General features: G+C 44.0%; 1 protein-coding gene across 6 annotated transcripts in view; it reads left to right on the forward strand.

The window, feature by feature from the left end:
• The window catches only part of ank1a (ankyrin 1, erythrocytic a), a 70,926-nt gene that overhangs the window by 5,553 nt on the left and 44,654 nt on the right, over positions 1-20,719 (forward strand). For 2 of the 6 annotated variants that reach the window (XM_061671552.1, XM_061671566.1), the window contains exon 2: positions 20,353-20,445. The exons of 1 other annotated variant lie outside the window; for it this stretch is intronic. In XM_061671552.1, coding sequence (XP_061527536.1) covers positions 20,353-20,445 — 93 coding nt within the window. Of the gene's footprint in view, positions 1-19,260; positions 19,503-19,630; positions 19,695-19,840; positions 20,023-20,352; positions 20,446-20,719 lie in introns of those variants that run through there. 3 more of the 6 variants (XM_061671553.1, XM_061671554.1, XM_061671555.1) reach the window with 3 other exon arrangements.

Raw genomic sequence — 20,719 nt, forward strand, 5'->3', positions numbered from 1 at the left:
GCTCCAGCTCAGCCTTGACCCTGGTAAGAATAAGCGATCTCGAAAATGGATGTTAGTCGTGCAGGTTTTTTCGCCATATTGTACCGAGCAGCCAGGGCGGAGAGGGTACAGACGTTTGACTTCCCGTCGCCTGATCATCGATCATCACATCGTCAAACCTTCCGAACGTCGCACATTTGTATGCCGGACAAACGGTTGTGATATGACACATATTCCCACTCCTATTTTGAACATCTTATCTTCAAGAACATGAATTTGGATTAAAATAGCCACTGTGAAAATAGCCACGTCAAAAAGAGGGCAGGTTGAAGGATTAGTTACTTCGTCATCGCCGGTCGTGTACCAGTGTCATGTTTTGTGTCGTCGTGCTTGTTTGCGATCCCTCGCATTTATGTAGCAGAAGCACGTGGCTGCTCGAGTGGCGCAGGATTTACGAGCTCGCCGCGAGGAGCGTCGTGTCACCCTCCCGCTAATTGGCCGACCCGAGAGATTGGTTTGTTTTTCCAAGCCAGGTGGCCGCGCCTTTCTTTCCCTTTCTCTCCTTTTCTCTCAGTGTGCATCCGTCCAAAAAAAAAATCAATTCTGCTGCTCCAATATGGACTCCTTCCTTGCTACAGTTACTTGTGGCGCCGTGCAACACTGCAGAATAAGATTGATTTTGGCCTACTGCAATACATCCGTGGGCAAGCGTGCTGCGCAGTCTTCGGGGGGGGGACGGTGATGTCGGCTGAAGGCGGAGGAGAATCCGTGGGAATGCAGTAGCTCCACAAGGTCAAACGCGTCTCCGACTGGATCACGTTAGTACACACATGCTTGTCGACTTGGCACAAGCAGCACAGCCACTGTCAGAAGGCCCTGAGTCAGCACCCCCGGGAGCGTGCGACGTCGCCACCTAGTGCTCACAGCGAGGACTTTCTAATTGAGCGAAAAGACTGACATCATCTACCGAAGGAAGCGTTTGCTTGCACTGGATGGGAACGCGTTTAAATTCATGCCGCCTTGTGAACCAAAGGATTCAGAGGCAGTTTCGTACCTTCAGCCATTGAACAGACACTGAACACTCGTTATCAGTCCTAATGACTGTGCTTCTTGTCCTTGGTTTGAACTGAACTTTAACTTATGACTTTGGGTTTTATCCATGTTTTTATGTGCGAGGTGTAGTTGTCATTGTTATGTCACTGTCCTTTTTCTTTTCTTTTTTTAAATCATGATTTAAAAAAAATAAATAATTAATGATTCAAAATATGTCTTTGTATGTGGGACTAGCCAACTCACTGCAAGCAAAAGTAAAAAAAAAAAATAAAAAGTAAAAGTAAAAATGACCTAACCTAACCTTTGTTTATTCAGGTGAGCCATCTGAGAACAGATTCTCATGAATACTGATCTATGTACAGACATCAGAGTAAAACAAAGCAAAAGAAAAAGTTGTCTCAGTTTGTTACAGTCGTCCGTTGTTAGTTAACACTTTGCAAACAAATCCACTCACTGTGGCATGGATGAAAACAAACTTGTAAATGTATCAATTCTTCTAATTGATCACGGGAAAGTGTTGTCATACAATTACCCAGCGCCATGATCTAGCCCTGGGATTACATTCATTATCTACTACCTTCTTTCTCCTGTACACACTTTAAGGCATTCCACTTTTTACATTTTTGTATTTATTTTTTTTTACTCAGAGAGAAGATTGGCAGTTTCATAAAGACTATTTGGTGAATTATTCATTGTTATTGATGACCGGAGTCACATTCTGACGACTCAGCGTTTGGCTCCCTTCCTCTTGTCCTCATCTTTCTTTCTGCTGCTTCTCTTCAGCCGACGCGTACGGTATATGCTGTCCAGTCAAGCCGCCCCTTCGCTGGTTCGCTTGGAGTTAAAGTGCAGGAGAAGCCTCAGCGGGGCTGGCGGCGTCTCAGGGTGCCGAGTTGCTGCTAATGGAGAAATCGTTTGTGAGAGCGAAGAGAGAAGTGCGACTTTGGCCTCTGCAGCCCTCTGGCGGACACATGTAATTGCTTGTACACTCGTGCGTGCATGCGTGAGTGACGGAAGCCAATGCATTTGATTTTCTACGACCGTTTGGCCCCTGCGGTGTTCGCTGAAACCAGAAAGAACTCCCACATCCATCCATTCCGAATTTGAAAGCGATTTATGACGGATTCATCGTAGATTTGAAAGCTGCAGTTCTGATACGCAGCGTAAAGTGACAAAAGCGGAGACTTCAAGTATTGAATTTCTTTCAACTTCTTCCCGAGATGAGCAAATTTCCGAGGTCATCAGTTTTGTCAGTCTGCATCCCCTGCCGTCGCTCCATTTCAGTCACTTTTGCATTCTTGCATCCTGCTGAGTCAAGGAAACAGGACCCACCTCCTCACTTCCTTTATTCACTCGTGCCACACCTTCTGTGGCTCACTTTTCTTTTCTTTTCTTTCTTACTTTTTCTTTTAACAGCCTCATCTTTATTATCCGATAACATTTAGCAGGAGGAGGAAATGTTAATGTTGTCCCAGCACCACGGGAAAAGTAAAATTCCCTTTGGGGATTCAAATGCAATTTGCATTTTATCCCAATTTCTTTCCCTAAATCGTCAACGTGCTTCGTTGAGTGTAGCAGTTGCTCACTTACATTTATTTTTAACATTTGCTTTTCGCCACTTGTAGAATCCTTGAACTTCAGCCTCGGTCGTTATGCAATGTGCTGAGAATATCCTCATACTGAGCTGAGGTGTGTGCGAAAGTGTGAAAATCCGGTTTCGTGTGTCTAATGAAGTGTTGCACACTACTTAATGCAAATCCTTTTGATTTTGGCGTTTAAGGCTTTAATCCCAAACAGCCAACGGGTTTGTCCTACTTTGGAATCCTCCAGCGATCCGTCTTGAAGATCCCGCACTCGTGTGTTTGTGTTCTCTTGGGGTTTCGGGTGTTTCAAGTCATTTCAGGATGCTGAAAGGTGAGGCCTGTGTTCCAGCATCAACATTTGGCTTGATGTGACCCTCTGCAAAATTGTAATGTCTATTTGCTGTATGTTTTTGCTGTTTTGCAGACTTGTAACACTGCATGTGTCATAGTGGCTTTTATGCGCCATATTTGTTTAGGCTGAAATGGGTTTGCTCCCTCTGCTGGTCAGAGCAAGTCAGCTCTCTTTATTTATTTTTTTTGCATGAAACTTCCATGGGATTGTGTGCTGGCATGAGGTCAAGACCTTTGAATCTTCTCTGTCGTTCAGTCTTTTTCCTACACACACCGTTTTACGTTATCCCGGATAACAAAGGAGTGTACACACACACACACACACACACTCACACACATATTCATAAAGATGCACTGTTCACACTCACCTTCCCCTCCCGTCCAATGCAGCAATTCAACGCGGCTCTGCAACACCGCTACGCAGACTCATCAATTATTCATTATTGTTGAGCAACGCACTTGAGAAAGAGGGCAACATAAGACGTTAAAGAACCGATAACTTCCCAGCATGCGTCAGTGAAACAGCTCCGGTTACGGCACGCTGTTAACCCTGATGTTCGAATATGCAAGCTTGTGAAGACACTGAGCAGCATTTTAATCATACGATGCGAACCCTATCTTTTGGAAAGCACCCGCGTCCCTGCCCCGTTGCAAGCTCTCTCACAGCTCTCTCCTGAACTCGACACATCCTCAGCATCGATGGTTGGGCAACTTCTATAAATAACCACATCACTGCAGCATATTTATGTTGGAATCAGCAATAAGCGAGCGTTTTATTAAGTAAAAACTAAAGTGCGAGTCCTCTGCAAGACCACGCTGGCTGACGTTAGTTTGATCGTTTAAAGCATCCCACAAAGCAGATTAGGACAAAAAGGGGATTGGATCTTCATCACAACCCTACAGGGAACCCTGTGTGAAGGTTTTTCCTTTTTCTCCCCCCCACCACACTCTGTTATGTTCTTAATATAAATCTGAAGCGGAGGACATTTATTGGAACGCTAGTGATGCATTCACTGCGGACAGAGAAGAGGTGAATGGAGTCATGGCATGTACACAAACAATGACTGTTTTTTTTGTTTGTTTGTTTGAATATGTTGTCCTGCAGGACAGTTTCATCTCGAAGAGTTAAGCAATGATTCTGGTGGGGCGGGGTGTGACTGTCGGCGCTCGTTGGAGTCAGGTCTGACACACAGCGTTGCAGGGTCATGAATGATTTAAAGACGGCACAGATGAGCGTCAAGCGCCCGCTCTCAAGATGCGTCGGACCCGGCAAATGATTCATTTTCGTCACCAACCCAAACTGTTCTATCTATTGCATGACTAAATCTGATTTGTTTTAACTTAGATTTTAATATCATGTGTGTTGCAATCCCCTCCTTGAGGCTGTCACCTTATCGTGGTGGAGGGGTTTGTGTGTCCCAATGTTCCTAGGAGCTAAGTTGTCTGGGGCTTCACGCCCCTGCCTGGGTCACCCATGGCAAACAGGACCTAGGGGAGGCACCAGACAAATAACAGCTCCAAAAACCCCTCTGATGACAAACAATTCAGGAAGACATTTTCCCTTGCCTGGACGCGGGTCACCGGGGCCCCCTCTGGAGCCAGGCCTGGAGGTGGGGCTTGAAGGCGAGCGCCTGGTGGCACAGCCCGAAAGGGTTACTCCTTTCCACTCTGGAGTTGCCCACAGTGAGAGGCGCAGAGCAGGTGTGGGTATGCATTTGCCCCCCGGCTCGGCATCTGTACTTTGGGGTTCACCCCGGTGGACGAGAGGGTAGCCTCCCTCCGCCTTCGGGTGGGACACCAAGGGTGAGGGATGCCGTCAAGCTGAAGAATGAGTCCTATTGGGCTTTTTTGGCCTGTGGGACTCCTGAAGCAGCTGATGGGTACCGGCTGGCCAGGCCAATGCAGCTTTGGTGGTCGCTGAAGCAAAAAGGAGGAGTTCGGTGAGGCCATGGAAAAAGACTTCCGGACGGCTTCGAGGAAATTCTGGTCACCATCCGGCATCTCAGGAGGGGGAAGCACTGCATCGTCAACATTGTGTATAGTGGGGATGGGGTCGCTGCTGACCTCGACTCAAGACGTGAGTCGGTGGGGAGAATACTTCGAAGACCTCCTCAATTCCACCGACACGCCTTCCCATGAGGAAGCAGAGTCTGGGTTCTCTGAGGCGGGCTCTCCTATCTCTGGGGTGGAGGTCACCGAAGTGCTTAAAACGCTCCCTTGGTGGCAAGGCCCCAGGGGTGGATGAGATTCGCCCGGAGTTCCTAAAGGCTCTGGATGTTGTGGGGCTGTCCTAGTTGACAGTGGGGACAGTGCCTCTGGATTGGCAGACTGGGGTGGTGGTCCCCCTTCTTAAGAAGGGGGACAAGAGGGTGTGTTCCAACTACAGGGGGATCACACTCCTCAGCCTTCCTGGTAAGGTCTATTCAGGGTGCTGGAGAGGAGGGTTCATCAGGAAGTCGAATCTCAGATTCAGAAGGAGCAGTGTGGTTTTCGTCCTGGTCGTGGAACAATGGACCAGCTCTACACCTCTCGGCAGGGTCCCCGAGGGTACGTGGGAGTTCGCCCAACCAGTCTACATGTGTTTAGTGGACTTGGAGCAGGCGCATGTGTTTAGTGGACTTGGAGAAGGCGTGTCCCAAGGGGAGTCCTGTGCGGGTTGCTTCGGGAGTATGTGGTACTGAACCCCCTGATACGTGTTGTTCGGGCCCTGTACGACCGGAGTCAGCGTTTGGTCCGCATATCCGGCAGTAAGTCGGACTCGTTCCCAGTGAGGGTTGGACTCTGCCAAGGCTGCCCTTAGTCACCGATTCTGTTCATAACCTTTATGGACAGAATTACAAGGTGCAGCCGAGGCATAGAGGGGGTCCGGTTTGGTGGCCTCAGTATTGCATCTCTGCTTTTTGCAGATGATGTGGTTCTGTTGGCTTTATCGAGCCGTGATCTCTAACTCCCACTGGAGCGGTTCGCAGCGTGTGAAGCGGATGGGATGAGAATCAGCACCTCCAAATCTGAGACCGTGTTCCTCAGTCGGAAAAGGGTGGCGTGCCCTCTCCGGGTCGCGATCCTGTCCCAAGTGGAGGAGTTCAAGTATCTTGGGGTCTTGTTCACGAATGAGGGAAGAATGGAACGGGAGATCAAAAGGCGGATCGGTGCAGCGTCTGCAGTGATGCGGACTTTGTATCGGTCCGTTGTGGTAAAGAAGGAGCTAAGCTGAAAGGCGAAGCTCTCAATTTACCGGTTGATCTAGGTTCCTACCCTCACCTATGGTCACGAGCTGTGGGTCGTGACCGAAAGAACAAGATCCCGGATACAAGCGGCCGAAATGAGTTTTCTCCGCAGGGTGTCCAGGCTCTCCCTTAGGGATAGGGTGAGAAGCTCGGTCATCCGGGAGGATCTCAGAGTAGAGACGTTGCTCCTCCGCATTGAGAGGAGCCAGATGAGGTGACTGGGGCATCTGATTCGGATGCCTCCCGGATTTTCCTCCTCCTCCTCAAGAGTATTTCAGTTGTTCACAAATAGCAATACAAACGGAGAGAGAGGTAATGGGAAGGAGATGCAGACAACACACGACGACTGCAAGTAAATCAGCATTCGAGCAGCTCCAATTGCATTCATGCTAAGATAGTCGGCCAGTGTACAGTAGACAAATGGTTATCCAATCGATAATAATTGGGTATTTGTCTTGATTTTCTGCTCCAGTCAATAGTAATGCAACAAGAAGGTGATGTACTGTAAGACGGACCAGCGCACCAACGAGGACAACTCGGGCTTTGCATGCAGAAATCTAATCACAGACATCGAATTGTTCTGAGATCCCAGATACACTAAATCTTTTGATCTTTTCGTCAATATACCAATTTGGTGTGGGCCTCTCTGCAGTTGCGCATGCATGGCGCTGTCAGAACACTCACAGAAGTGCGGCAATTAACAGCTGATGGAGGGAAACTCGAGACAGGAGGGATCCGTGGAACTGCCAGGTGTCAAAATACAAATTCCAACTGCCATCATTTTTGATCATATAAATGGCGCCTTTTGACGTAAACAAAAGGATTCCTACTGTATGTTTGAAACAAATTCAGCAAGGAAAAGTGTCTTGCTACTTGCTGTTAGCAAACCAAGCCAAGTTTTAAAACGCTGTGCATCTCATACGAGTGGTAATATGTGATTTTGGGGGAAAAGGAGATCTGGAATGTCTCTTGTGGTTATGGCGAGTTTCACTTTTACTACAAAGGTCCTCCCAGAATTATTGTACGCTGACCAAAAAGAAAGTGGTACAAGAAGTATGGAATAGATAGAATTCTGATGGCTTGCTTTGATCAAAGTACTCTTTGAAAACAGACCGTGCTGCACATTCGCCATGACTTTAAACACATTCATCAATTATTATTGGCATGTGATGTGTAAATTGTAGTGTATTGTAAGTTTGATTCATCGGACTTAGTAGGTAGTCTATGCACTCGTTTAAAATAGTTAATGTACTATTTTTTTGGGTGACATTTTGTGTTGTAACTGTACTGATGAACTGTAAAATTGTATCTGGCTTATTCGGGTTGAAAACGCGAAAACTGTCATTTAGAGCAACTACAATCGAAGGCTTTCACGTCATTAAACGATATGCGTATGCGTGTGTGTGAGATTGCTTGCTCTGATGCATCAACAGCAATTGAAATGCAAAGGACACCCTTGTCAGTTCTGAAGAGTACTTTTGTGCAAACACATTTTTAGCATTTCTGGCAAAAGGACACATTTGGCAGAGATTAATAGTGGCATGAGTACGATGGAGCAGAGCTGAATGCAGCAGATTGAGGACGTTGTAGGGTGGTAGCATGCCTTATTTATTTATTTATTATTGTGTTTTTTTTTCATGCTGCATTTTTAAAAACGGAAGCCAAAGTGCTGCGTGCGGTTGCGACTTCTATTTTAAGGCTTCTGGTCTTTCTGTTTTTCATCTTTGAAAAGCTTCTTTTTTCTCCCCAGTAGGGGGGGAGCATTTAAGGTTGATGTTCATACTTTACATTTCCTTTTGTCCTCATTATAAAGGAGGGGTCAATATAAAATGAAAATAGGTTCAGGCTAATTTCTGATGACATATTTGTCTCCTCAAATGGTATGTATCTCCTCGCCCTTCAAAAAAGCCATCAACTGCACATCTTCACTTCCCTCCTTTCTTTTAGCTCTCAACCACTCTCACGGGTACAGCTTCTGTTACAATGCTTGCTCTCATCACATCCAAACCAATCTGCCCTATTTTCTTTTCTCTCTGATTGTTCTGGCTCCCTCCATTCAGCTTTCTCAGGCATGCTCACTTTTTGTTTTTAACTTGTTGCTTTTCTTTCTTGTTCGACCTCAACCTGACCGAGGTCCATTCCGTGTTTGCTACTTTCCACGGCTCGATTCTGACAACCCACTTCAGTCACTCATGCCCTTGAAATCACAGTTCAAGTGTTCCATTTTTTTCCTTTTTTTTTTTTTTTTTTGATGGGTAGGGCCTTCTATGCGGTTGGCTGAAAACAGAAGTGCTTTTTTTTTTTTTTTTTTTTTTTCCCCCACAGGCCACAGGTGAGCAGCGCTAGTGAGATTTTGTTTGTTCCTCCGCTTGCTTAAATAATGCACACCCAAAAAAGTTAATTTCGGTGTCAAGCGCAACTGTGTTGTGCCTCAAAAGAGTTTACTACAAAGGGCAGGAAGTGATTAACGGTGTCAAGCAGAAAGAAAAAAAAAAACAGGTCTTTCAAGGGGTTAGTGGAAGGACAATGCATAAATCCATGTGAACATGGTTGATTCTCTTTTAATTGTATCCCAGCGAAGCAATGGGACCACATAGGATTTTGACTCACGCATGAATCCGTGGAATTCAACCTCTGTGAGCTTTGCAGTCGACCACATTTAATCTAAACCTCAAGATCTGTATAAACGGGGAAATTAATCACTAAAAGTTAATTTAACCAAAATCTCAGGGAAAATATGCTTCTCGAGTCGCACAAAAGTTTGGCGTTCAGACCTTAACGGACTTCAAATGATTCATTTTGGGTCTGTTTTACTTTTGCTCTGCCTTTTTCTGATAGCTGTTATGCAATTGTTTTCACATAGAAAAACGCAAATAGGTGAATTTGTGAATAGCGACCTGAATAGATTCGCTGTGGTCTACGAGCGAGAGGCAGAGTTTTTATATTTGTTCACTTCGTCATTCACCGAGATGCACAAGTCCCCTTGCAGATGTGTCGACTTAAACCACCACACTAATTTATTGTCTTACCGATGTTTAACTTGTTTTGTTCCGTTTTATAAGAATGTTAAAATATCACTTAAAACGTTGTGTGCATTTTTTTTTTTTTTAATGATGTGTGACTAGTCGGAGTTTGGAGAAGATCGTGTTTGGTCTCAGTAGTTCAATTGTATGTGACGCTGCTTGTCAACTACCTTTTCCTTTTGTTGCAAAGTTGCAACCCACTTTTCGAGAAGTTAGTTTTTTTTTTTTACAAATAGCCTCTGACAACACATAGTATTTTATTAGTCTTTGTTGCATGGGTTAAATTGGATTAGCAGCCACTGCTGTTTGGGTGACCTTATCACTTTTTCACATTTTTCTCTGTGGTGAAGGCGTCTGTCCGTCTGTGTCGAGGGGTTAGTTGGCATTTTTTTATTTTTTATTGTTTTATAGGCAAGATAAAAAGAGGAGGAAGAGGGAACTTGTCCTCAGGGAAACAAGTTGGAATCTTTGCGAGGTGGAGTACGAGCGCTGAAAACAGAGTATGGGGATGTCACTGTGAGGCTGAGGCGAAGAAAGCTCCATGAAAGCGGTTCGACTGTCCACTGAGTGAATGAGCCCCGCTCTGCTGATAAGGACGATGAAAGGAATACTGATGACAGTGGGGTGCAAAAGCAGCGCTATTTTTAGATGCATTCAGCTTTCCTGCTGTGTGAGCATGACTGCTGCATGTGTGCGGACGGATCTACTTGAATGAACGGCTCGTATTTGCAGGCATGTGCTCAGCTGTATTTATGCTCAGCTTCACAATACGCTTGTGCACTGCGTGTCTATTGTTTCCTGGCCTGTTTTGTGCATGAGTGTAGTTGGAGGTCTTGTTTCCGCTGACGACAGAATCTGAGCGCTGCAGTGAAGAGCACGGCCTCGTCGTGAACACATAGATCCCGATTGAATCAGATCCCAAATATGGGGCACGAGATTGCGTGTTCACTCGAACAAATTGTGCGTGCTGTTCAAGGGCTTGTTGCACATAATCTATTGCCATTGCGATCTTTTACTAAAATCCCAAATCACGGACGCTAAATTACCTGTTTATTCACGCTCACAGACTGCGTGCGCTGTTGGCCACAGGTGTAAAAGTGCTGGAGAATGGGAATTTACAAGAGGGTTTTGCACTAGAGGTAGCTCTGATGGTTGTCAGCATGGAACATTTTGGAGAGCACCACAAGCGCAAATTGAAGTTTGAAGTACCGGTAATGGAATAGAAAGGGCAAGTGTATTACTCACTTTCAAAATAGAAAATCTATGGCTTTGACCATTTTAGAGAACCCAGCACCCATATTAAAGCCATGCTTTGTTTGATTCGACCGGTGTGTGGCAATCGGATATCATACTGTATGTGGCCATCCTGAATAACACTGTTTAAAACCTGTGACAGCACAAGTGAAAAAGTGCTCAGGGAGAGGCTCACACCAATTGTAGACCACATGTCGCAATATTTTTTGGTTTCTGGCATTTCAGAAATGTTTGCAAGAGTGAAAAAGATTCATCCTCCACGTCACCCCTCATTTTGCCCGCGTCTGCTCGTCATTCGGGGTCATTGTTGTATGGTGGGCAAACCTATGGTAAATCAGTTCCATTATTAACTGTGTGAGTGACAGCACTGCAATTCGATGCAAATGTGCCGAGAGCATGATTGCGTGTGTGATTAAACATCAGCGTATTGTAGGAAAGTGACATTTTGCGTCTTGCACGCATGGACTTTGTACGCCTTCTATCTAGCAGTGACTGCTATCCACCCCCGTAAATAATTAACCAATAATGCCAAACAGCACGGTTTTAGCATTCGAGCAGCGTGAGTGGTCTTTATTTTTTTATGAATGTAGTTTTTTTTCTTTTCTCTCTTCCAGAGAAGATATTACTGGCATTGTTCAATAATTAATCAATGAAAGCTATTATTTAAAAGTAAAAAGAAGGTATACAAGGAAATGGGCAAATGCATTACCAAATTCTTTATACACACTGTGCGCACAATGTGCACACATCTGTCAACAATTCCCAGTTTTAACGTACAACGGAAAACATTTTCAGACTATAAAGTGCAAATGTTCACCACAGAAAGCCTGCTAAAATAATGCACAGTGCTGGTCGATACTCTATTGAAATTTAAATTGGGACCTACAAATCCTCAACACATACAGTCACAATTTTAATTTTATTGTCGTCGCAAATGGTAGTTTCAGTTTTCAATTGTTGCAAAGCAGCTGCTGTAAAGTTTTGGATGATTGAGCAGGAGAAGGAGATGCTGCACATTAGAACATCTGGAGGGGAATTTGTGTTTCTCTGGCAAGAAGCTGCTGCAATCTGTTTGTCCTGATGAGCCGTCAATCTTTTTCACCGTAATCCGCTAGTGAGTCCATTGTACCGGGCCAGCAAAATCAAATTTATCAGCTGTTAGGTTGTCTTAATACGTTGATATTGGGGCATCACCCCCTTGATACTGATTACAGTCGAGGTTACTGTAACTTTAAGTCATGCGTGTCATTGTATAACACACACGATACGGGTGCAGTAGGGCTCGTTTCCATGCTACATGTCGCGGTGATCGATGGGCGCGGGGCTTGAGCGTTTCACGTCTCCAGAGAGAGCAGGACAGGCTGAGAGAACCGCTCTGATAGATGGCCTGCAAACCTCCTGCTCCATTCTGCTCACTGCTAAATTCACACACAAATGTGTCTTTTTTTCAGAAGGACATTTTTTTTGGGGTATTATTCTAACATGTCCTATGTTATAAACAAAAGGTTTCCCACTTAAAATTTGGAGTACTCCATGAACCTACCATCCATGTTTGTTGAATGTGGGAGCAAGTCAGATTAACTAAAGAAAACCCACATAAGCACAGGAAGACTATGCAAACGCCACACAAGGAAATCCTAATTTAAGACTCAAAGCCAGAATGTCTGACTGTGAGGCAGACGCGCTATCCTTTTTCTGACATTCAAGTACAGATGCAGGCATGAACTCAATGACAAGATGGACATTTTTAACCGTACCGTATCGTCCTCTATGTACTTTCAATTCGATTTATTATGGCCATTTTAACGTTTGGCTCCTGCGCTTCTTGCTGCTCTGTTTATTTTTGGACAAAGAGCAAAGAGTCACAAAACCGCCAAGAAAAGACCAGTTGTTGGTTTGTTTTATGAAACCAAGTGCTGCGGACTACCTTGAATAATCAATGCCATTCTTCAGCTGATGATTGACCATCATGGTGCAGTTTCACCGATCCAAAATATACAATATTTATTGTAAAAGCTGACTGTTTCTACAAATTCTTTATTATAATACATATAATGTATATGATTATATTGACCAGTCTATATTCACTGTATATTCAGATTGTCAAATTATTGTTATAGTTAGCAAACTATCACAATAGTAAATCTCCATTTCTGTTCTACAAACCTTTGTAACAGAGTGTGTATGCGTACATACCACACAAATATACATTGAGAATTTGTATGTAGTAGTTTAATGTACAGCAAAAAAAAATAATGATTAGATTAATTCATAATAAAAGCATGATCTAATGAGAACATGAATTCGCTTTTCCTTGTATTATCAATAATTTCGCCCTTTGCAAAGGTTAATTCCCCCATCTTTACTCCCGTGTCATATTTCTGCATATGTTGTTTGAAAATATATTCTAATAGGTCTAATGTTAAGCAAATGTTTTGGTCTTAAAAGCAGGTGATGATCACTTCTGAACTTCTAATCGTATTGCCGTTGAGTTTGAGGCATGACGCGCTTTGTATGTTCAGATTACACGTTGTATGCTGATTATTTGAGATTAGACTGTGTCCACTAATATGACAGCCATGCCCTGGTGGACGTATTGTTTACGATGATGTATGTGGCACAGCAGATGTTCCTGCTGGTTTAGTCTTGGCATGGCTCTTTGGCTTCACGTATTAACGCATGTAATGTTTGTGCTGCAATTGGCAGGGGAGTTTACTGGAGCGGTTGCGGGCACCGTTGCATTCTTGATGTGAGTCTGGGTAATCCACCGGCTGTTCCACGATGCGTAGTGCAAGGCTCCATACAAAAGGCCAGACCTGAAAAGCACCATAATGAGCCACAGGCTGAAAGAAAAGGCATGTCTCTTTCCATTTCTCTGAGCGAAAAGAAAAGCGCAACATAAAAGAATAAAAGGCAGCAAAGAAAGATGAAAATAAGCCTCGCAAATTCAGGTTTTTGGCCACGCTGTCTCTTTGAGTTTATCTTGTTTTCATGCATGTGTTTTATTATGGTAATGCTTCGGTAGATAAAATTACTACGGTATGGAAAACCAGTGCTTTCCAATACAAATAGGAGTGCAAAAACAATAAAGAGACAACTAAAAGTCATTGATAAACATCAAATCAAAAGGGCTTCACCTTTTTTCACCCACAACCCCCCAAACAATACAAATCCGTGTTTACTGAGCATCATATAGTTCACAACCTACCGCGCCCTGACCCTGTGGCTCTACAGTAGCAAAGCAAATTTATTCACCATAGAGATTTTAGAATTGGAGTAAAATGTTCTGACCTCTTTGTTATGGTCGTAGCCCGAGCTGCAGCAGTCTGAATGAGCGGCAGCAGTGTAATGCTCCGTTGGGGGAGTCCAGTCAGAAGACCATTACAATAGTCAAGTCTACTTCACATAAAAGCATGGATGAGCTTCTCCTGGTCTGCTTGGCACATGCAAGCCTTCACTCTGGATATGTTCATCAGCTACTAGAAGGCTGTTTTAGTTATTGATTTTATATGACTGTTGAAACCCAGCCAGAATATATCAGAACACCAAGGTTTCGGACTGGGCCATAGGTTTTTAAAGACAGTGACTCCTTGTATTTACTAAGAGCAATTATCTTTTCTTTACTGACAGAAACATCTTATCTCAGTTTTGTTGTGGATTAATTGAAAAATGTTTTGGCCCATCCAGTTATTTATCTGTTTTAGACAGTGACACAACACCTCAATTGAACTGTAGTCATCTGGAGACGCTACTAGATATAACTGTGTGACATCTGCATAGCTATGATAGTCAATATTAAGGTTCTTAAGAATTTGACCCATAGGTAGCATATACAGGCTGAACAGCAGGGGTCCAAGAACTGACCCTTGAGGCACCCCATCGGTCACTGCCATTCGATGAGATTGAACACTTCCTATGGTTATAAAATAACTTTTTCCCCCCCAGGTAGGACCTGAACCATTTAAGGACTGTTCCATTTAGTCTTACCCACGTTTCCAACCTGTTCAGTAGTATGTTATGATCTACCGTATCAAAAGCCGAGTCTTATATCATTTAGCACTTTGACGAGAGCTGATTCTGTACTGTGATGAGTTCACAAACTTGTCAAAAAGTCCATTTAAGGTAAAAATATTGCTGAGTTGATTAAAACATTACACACAATAGTGTCACTAACTCATATGTATGGCCTTTGATTAAAATCTTTCCACTTGGTGCCTCAACAAGCTCTATGTCGGTATCCTCGGAATAAATTATGAGACAACAGAGACTTAATAATGCGTAGAACAACAATATATTGACCTTCAATAACAAATTGTGTTCATTCCAAATCAGAGCGAAAACCACACTGACACTACGCTACTTTGGAGGGTAATGTAAAGATAACATCAATAAGCAAAGCTGAAAAGCTGAACTAATTAAATATAAGTCTTTCCACTATCACTGTGGTCCTACGAAGTGTGCTAGAAAAGTTCAAGGACCGGTGTCACAAAAGATATATTTCACGTTTTCAAGTTTTCTCCTTCGAAGATATTCACCTGGAGTCTTAATACTGTGTTAGTCTTAATACTTAATACCACTTTCCCAGCCTTCTTTCCCACGCCTTCATGCACATAAAAATGGGTCCCCTTGACGAGCCCCTTGAGATTGGGAAATGGGAGGGGGGGGAAAAAATCAGGGAGGTTAATCCAGCACGGCAATGTTCTTCTTGGGCAGGAACCGCCAGACGCTCAAGGCATTGCGAGCAGACGGGTTGTCGCAGTGGAGCGGCCACGAGTTGTCCTGCCACAACTTTCGCCTCTTCGAAGAGAAACACCGAAGGATCTCTCTCGAGTTGTGCTGGCTGATCGTCTGGCCCACAACTGAAGTAACAAACTCGTAATTTGGGTTTGAGATACGTATATATCTTTGGAACTTTCCTGATAGAAACAAGTCCACAAGTCCACAAGAAGTCTGAGTCACATTGAGACAAGATGGCGAGGGAGACGGGGACAGAGTGAAAATAGAGGCAACTGCACCATCTTCCTCTTTCAGACCACCTGGCGCTGCCACCTGTGCCCTTCCAGAACTCTCTTCACCTGCTCAATAATCTCCGTTTGGTTGCTGCTTGCTGTGCACAGAGCTGCCAGCTCTCTGCTATGCACTATTAATCATACATTCTCACCCTGCCAGTGCTCGACACTTTCCTAGTAGCTTCTCTACGCAGTCATTTACGCTGCTTACATTGGAAAAAAACATCGAATGTCTCGAGAAGTGAATGGACTCAATGTAGCAAAGTGTCCACCGCCCATTTTTTCCCCCCATACAATTAAATTAAGATTTATATTACAGTTGATATTATTTGTAGTACTGCAGTGGAACCCAAGGTCGAGCACATTCTAAATTTATGGATGGACCGGATTAGTTCTGGAGAATCTGAGAATTTTTGACTAGTGAAATGTTTGTCTGCTTCAAATCTAGATGGAAATTGATTTTGATAGTTTTATTAAGAATGTCAGATGTGCAATGTTAGGTAAAAGTAAAATAACTTACAGTGTCATTAAATTACATACACATGTAAGTGAATTTTGGTAAGAGGATGGATGGATGGATGGATGGATGGGTTTGATTTTGTCACAGTCCAGCTCTTCAGAGTTAATGTGGCTAGCTAAAACTCAATTTAAACATTGTTTCTCTGGAGTTTAATCATTTAGGGAAGGTCCAGCCAGTTTGGATGCTCTGGCAGCCTTTCTCACTGAATTAGTTTGAAATGTCAGTTGTTGTTTCTTCTGAATACTCGCAAGGATAATGATCCAGATTAAACAAAGTGGTTGATAGATGGCTGTTACGCTACAACCATTTGTATGTTAGTTGCTTCTTGTTGCCGATGAAACCGTTGGTGTGTGGCTAGCTAAAACTCAATTTAAACATTGCTTGTCATGTTTGAGTTCTGCAGTTATCGAATCTGTGCAGCATCAGACGTTGCTGGTAATTGGTGGTGCCACTCGAGTACTTATTATACTTCTATTTAAAAAAAACATCAACGCTATAACAAACTATACATTGAGTTTATTCAGTACAGTATATCCATTGAACAGCACAGCACAACATTTTTAAGACTAAAACTCATAATACACTAATTCTTGTTCTTCCAATAGCCAATATTAAGAACTACGGTAATAGTCAATCTTACCTTGATTCAAAATTATTTGTCACATATAGATGGAAAAAAAACAAAAAAAACAGCTACTGTGCAGAAAGCAGAAAGCCAATTAACAACACTAAATAATAATTTTAAAAAATGCCCTCGTAGCATAAATCCTGGAAGTCGATCTGATAATTTACTTCATAAGTCATGGTCAGCATTGTAGTTTGGGCAAGTCATTTTCGGCTAATCTAATTTGAAAGGTTTTAAATACTCCCACGCCTGTAAAGTCAATTATGCTACATCCGTGTTTGTTCCTCCTGCAGGAAATCAATGTGTATTCTCAATTTAATTGGTTGACACTGATGAAAATAAAGGACTCATTAACTATTATCGTTCGATATGTCAGTTGTCAGAAAATACTAAGGAAAGTGTTCATACTCCCCCACATGCATCGTCTTTTCTTTCATTTTGGAGATTTGCACAGCTCTCGCGATCTTGTGACTGCTGTCTTCACTTCTCTTTTAAGCCCAGGATCTGCAGATCAAACTGTGAGGAACGAGCTCGAAATGTGGGGCGCTTTCAAGTTCCGATGCAGTTTAACGGCCATTACGTTGCCATAGACATTGTAACAAATGTTGTTTTTTTTCTCCTCCGCTGTTTCTGATTATGTTGAGTATACCCAACCAAATGCCACGGCGCAGCTAGTTAGGTGTCCAGAGACTACGAGTGTTATTCCCTTTATCCTTCTAATCGACAGCATAACGGTTTGAGTTCCCTGTGTCTTTTCGCTGCCCTCAGGCTCCCAAAGGCTCTACAGTGTTGAGGCCTGCTCCTCTTATCAGCACCTCTCAACCCCTAGTGCCTCCAGCCATCTCCCACCTCCTCCTCTTCATCCTCCACCCCTTTGCCCCTCTTCTCCTGTCATCAGTACCCGTCTGCTACTTAATCCAATTATCCTTTTAAGCTGACACGCTCTGTAAATCACCACAAACTCTGCGGATGACGCCGCTGCATATCATTCGCTCGCACAAACACGCAAACAGGACCTCGCGAAACCATAAGCGTGGTTTAATGAGCTCTCGTTCCCCCAAAAATGGAAAAAAGAAAAAGGTCATGCAAAGCGCAAGTTTTTTTTGTGCTGAGATAGTGTGTAAAGTGATGCAATGTAGTGCAGTGCTTTCACCCGGCTTTGTCTAGTTAACAGTTTCCTTGCAACAGCTTCGGCCTCTGCTGTCACCCTTTGAGTCACTGTACCCTTCAGGTGACTCCGCGTGTGTGCGTGCTGCTGTATGTCGTCTGTTGCATCTGTTTTATCTGACGCATCACCTTCACCCATCTCTTCATGAGTGCGTTAATGCATATGCATCTCATGTGAGTACATCAAACTTCCTCAGAGGAAAAGACGTTCTGGGTTTCCTTTAATGTCTGACCTGTTTTAATGCTGTGTGCGCGTGTGGCGAAGACCCTTCGTAACCTCTACTAATAACCCAAGCTAAACTTCCTCCCGACATACAAAGATCTTACAAAGACACCAATTGCTACTTTCCTACTAGGACGTGTGCATCTTGGCGCAAGCTAAACCGCAGATCTAGCGCGATTTTGGTGAATTTGATCGGAGCACATGCGGAGAGATATTGAGCGACGCAGACATATTTATGTCACTGGCGGTTATCAACAGCTCATTCTGTATTTAATGAGGGTACCCGCTCACACTGTCTGTTGCCACGCCGTGACCAGAGCAGTCACAGCGCTCCACTCACGCACGGATCGTTGGAATTGCAATTGCACGGGGAATCCGTGTTTCCATCCAGACTGTAAATTGCGCCACATTTAAAGGGAATGAAACGAGCCACTTCGACTGACGGTCGCACCCGTCTATGAAATTATTAACACCGGCCTAACCCTTCTCCGGCGCACAGTTGCGCCACCCACCCTGGATTTACACTGTTCACGAAAATAGGGCCCCTGGTATGAGCTAAATATCATTTTGCAATTGCAAAGTGTGCCTCCCAGCATCGCATATTTATGAAGAATCATACTATTGCTGCCACTGAGTAAATGGTAGCTGTAACCATGACAGTGTGATTCATCTGCGGATTGTACAAATCTTGACATGCATTTTGCTGCAGAGAGTGCCAGACGGCACGAAAGTAGCTGTGTTCGGTTGTTTTTGGTGCTGACACCACAACAGTTGAGAGAAACAGATGGGGTTTTGCGCTTGTGGGCGCTCGCTCGCTCACGCGCGCGCGCACGCGTGTGTGTGTGTGTGTGTGTGTCGTACAGTGATGGTTGGCAGCAGATGTGGGTAGAGTAGCCAAGTACATGTATTAAGACCGCTGTTACTCGGGAATAATATGACTCAAATAAAAGTAAGAAGGAGTCCTCTGAATAATTCAGTGGAAAAACTCCTCAATTATTGAGTAACTGGTGAGGGACTTCTGCTTTATTATCTTTTTCAATCAGAGCATAAATGTCAAATGGACAAAATATGAACTAGGGCAGAACTAGTGCAGCTTCAGATATTGCCCAACAAAATCACTTTAACTACAAACGTTCTTTTTCATAGGGTAATTACAGATTGAACGTGCCCAAACTTTCGCTTCCGTGCGGGGGCCGCGGATATCCTACTACGCGTGGGGTCATGTGACTGGCTCGGTTCGATCAGTGAAGTGGAGTCAAACGTCGCTAGTGGTTACATTGGATCGGTGGAACAGGGTCACATGACAGAGCCCGCAGCAGGAGTCTTTCTGCCGAACCATGACAAATATATTGCGCAAGCAATACAACTCAGAGTAGCGAGCGAGCGGAACGTAGCTCAGTGTAACAGAGTCAACGTTTCTACTTATGTTGCATTAAAACGACTCTGACAAGTACGATCTACACAAGAAGTAGAAGTGACGGAGTCAATGTAGGTAACTCGTCTTTGATCTGAATTCTCAAATATTTTGCTGTGGGTCTGGAGGAAGAGTTTGTGGAATGTGTTCATTTTGTGCTTGATAGTAGTGGGCATTTAGTTGTTTGTCTGCCCCCCGACAGGCTTTTAACAACTTTGGCCAACCTGAAAAGTGTTTTTTCCGCTGCCCAGAGAGAAGCTGAGGAGGTATTGTTCCGATTGTTGTTGGGAGGATTATGCAACCCATTTCCACAAATATTTGTCAACGTGTGCCACATGTACAGTTTTAACAGTTTCGGGGGGGGTCTGTGCTCTATCGTCAGCATTCATTGTGCATAAATCCCGAGGGTGGGGGGTAGGCAAAGTTTGTTTGTGTTGTACGTTCGCTCAGCACACACGTGTTTTTTGTTTGTTTGTTTTCTTGGGTAAGTACACTTGCACAGGCAAGCAAAGGAGGGAATCCAGACTCACTTGAACCATGACTCAGCCGATCCACCTGCGAGCATCAACGCCACCAGCTCGTCCATTGCCATCAGTGAGTCGCTGCCCAGTGATGTTCCACTGCATGTGTGACATCCTTGTGTTGTGCACAGCACCATGCTGGTTATCCGTACCTGTTTCCCACAGACAGATTATTTTTGTGGGGGTGGGGGTTCTCGAGGGTGCCCCTCATGTTACCCTTTCCTATGCCTTTTCTGTCCTTTCTACTCGTGTCTTCATGCATTTTTTGCTCTCTTGATCTTCCTTGCTGATGATTTCAATTTTCTCTACTGCTCTCTTCCGTCTCTCTTTTCTGTCACTCCATCTTCTGCATCTCATTGTTGCTATTAACTGGACTCTGTCTTTATGTCGTATGTTCTTTTAGGCCCACGCCGTGCATCGCTGGCTAATCGATCAGGACAGTAGTGTGAGCTCTGAGATGCCGGATGGCCAAGGAGTATGGCTCTATGATGATGAAGTAAATATCTGCAACACGTATATCTGGCTTTTTTCTATGAATATCTGTGTATATATATTCTGTATTGATGGTCATCCCGTCATGTAAAGTTTGTGTCACTCAGCTGCTGTTTTGTTTATTTCTTTATTTTGTATGACTTTTTTGTGTCGCTTATGGTATTGTAGTGCTGGTTCATTCAAGTCGTGCTGTTGTGCTGTAAACAAATTCAGTCGTACAGGTGTCGTGGATCACGCTGGAGCTTTTTCACTGTTGCCCGTCCCCGCTTGACTTATTG

This window comes from Phycodurus eques, chromosome 3 (genome assembly GCF_024500275.1).
Source record: "Phycodurus eques isolate BA_2022a chromosome 3, UOR_Pequ_1.1, whole genome shotgun sequence".
Classification (NCBI taxonomy): Eukaryota; Metazoa; Chordata; class Actinopteri; order Syngnathiformes; family Syngnathidae; genus Phycodurus; species Phycodurus eques.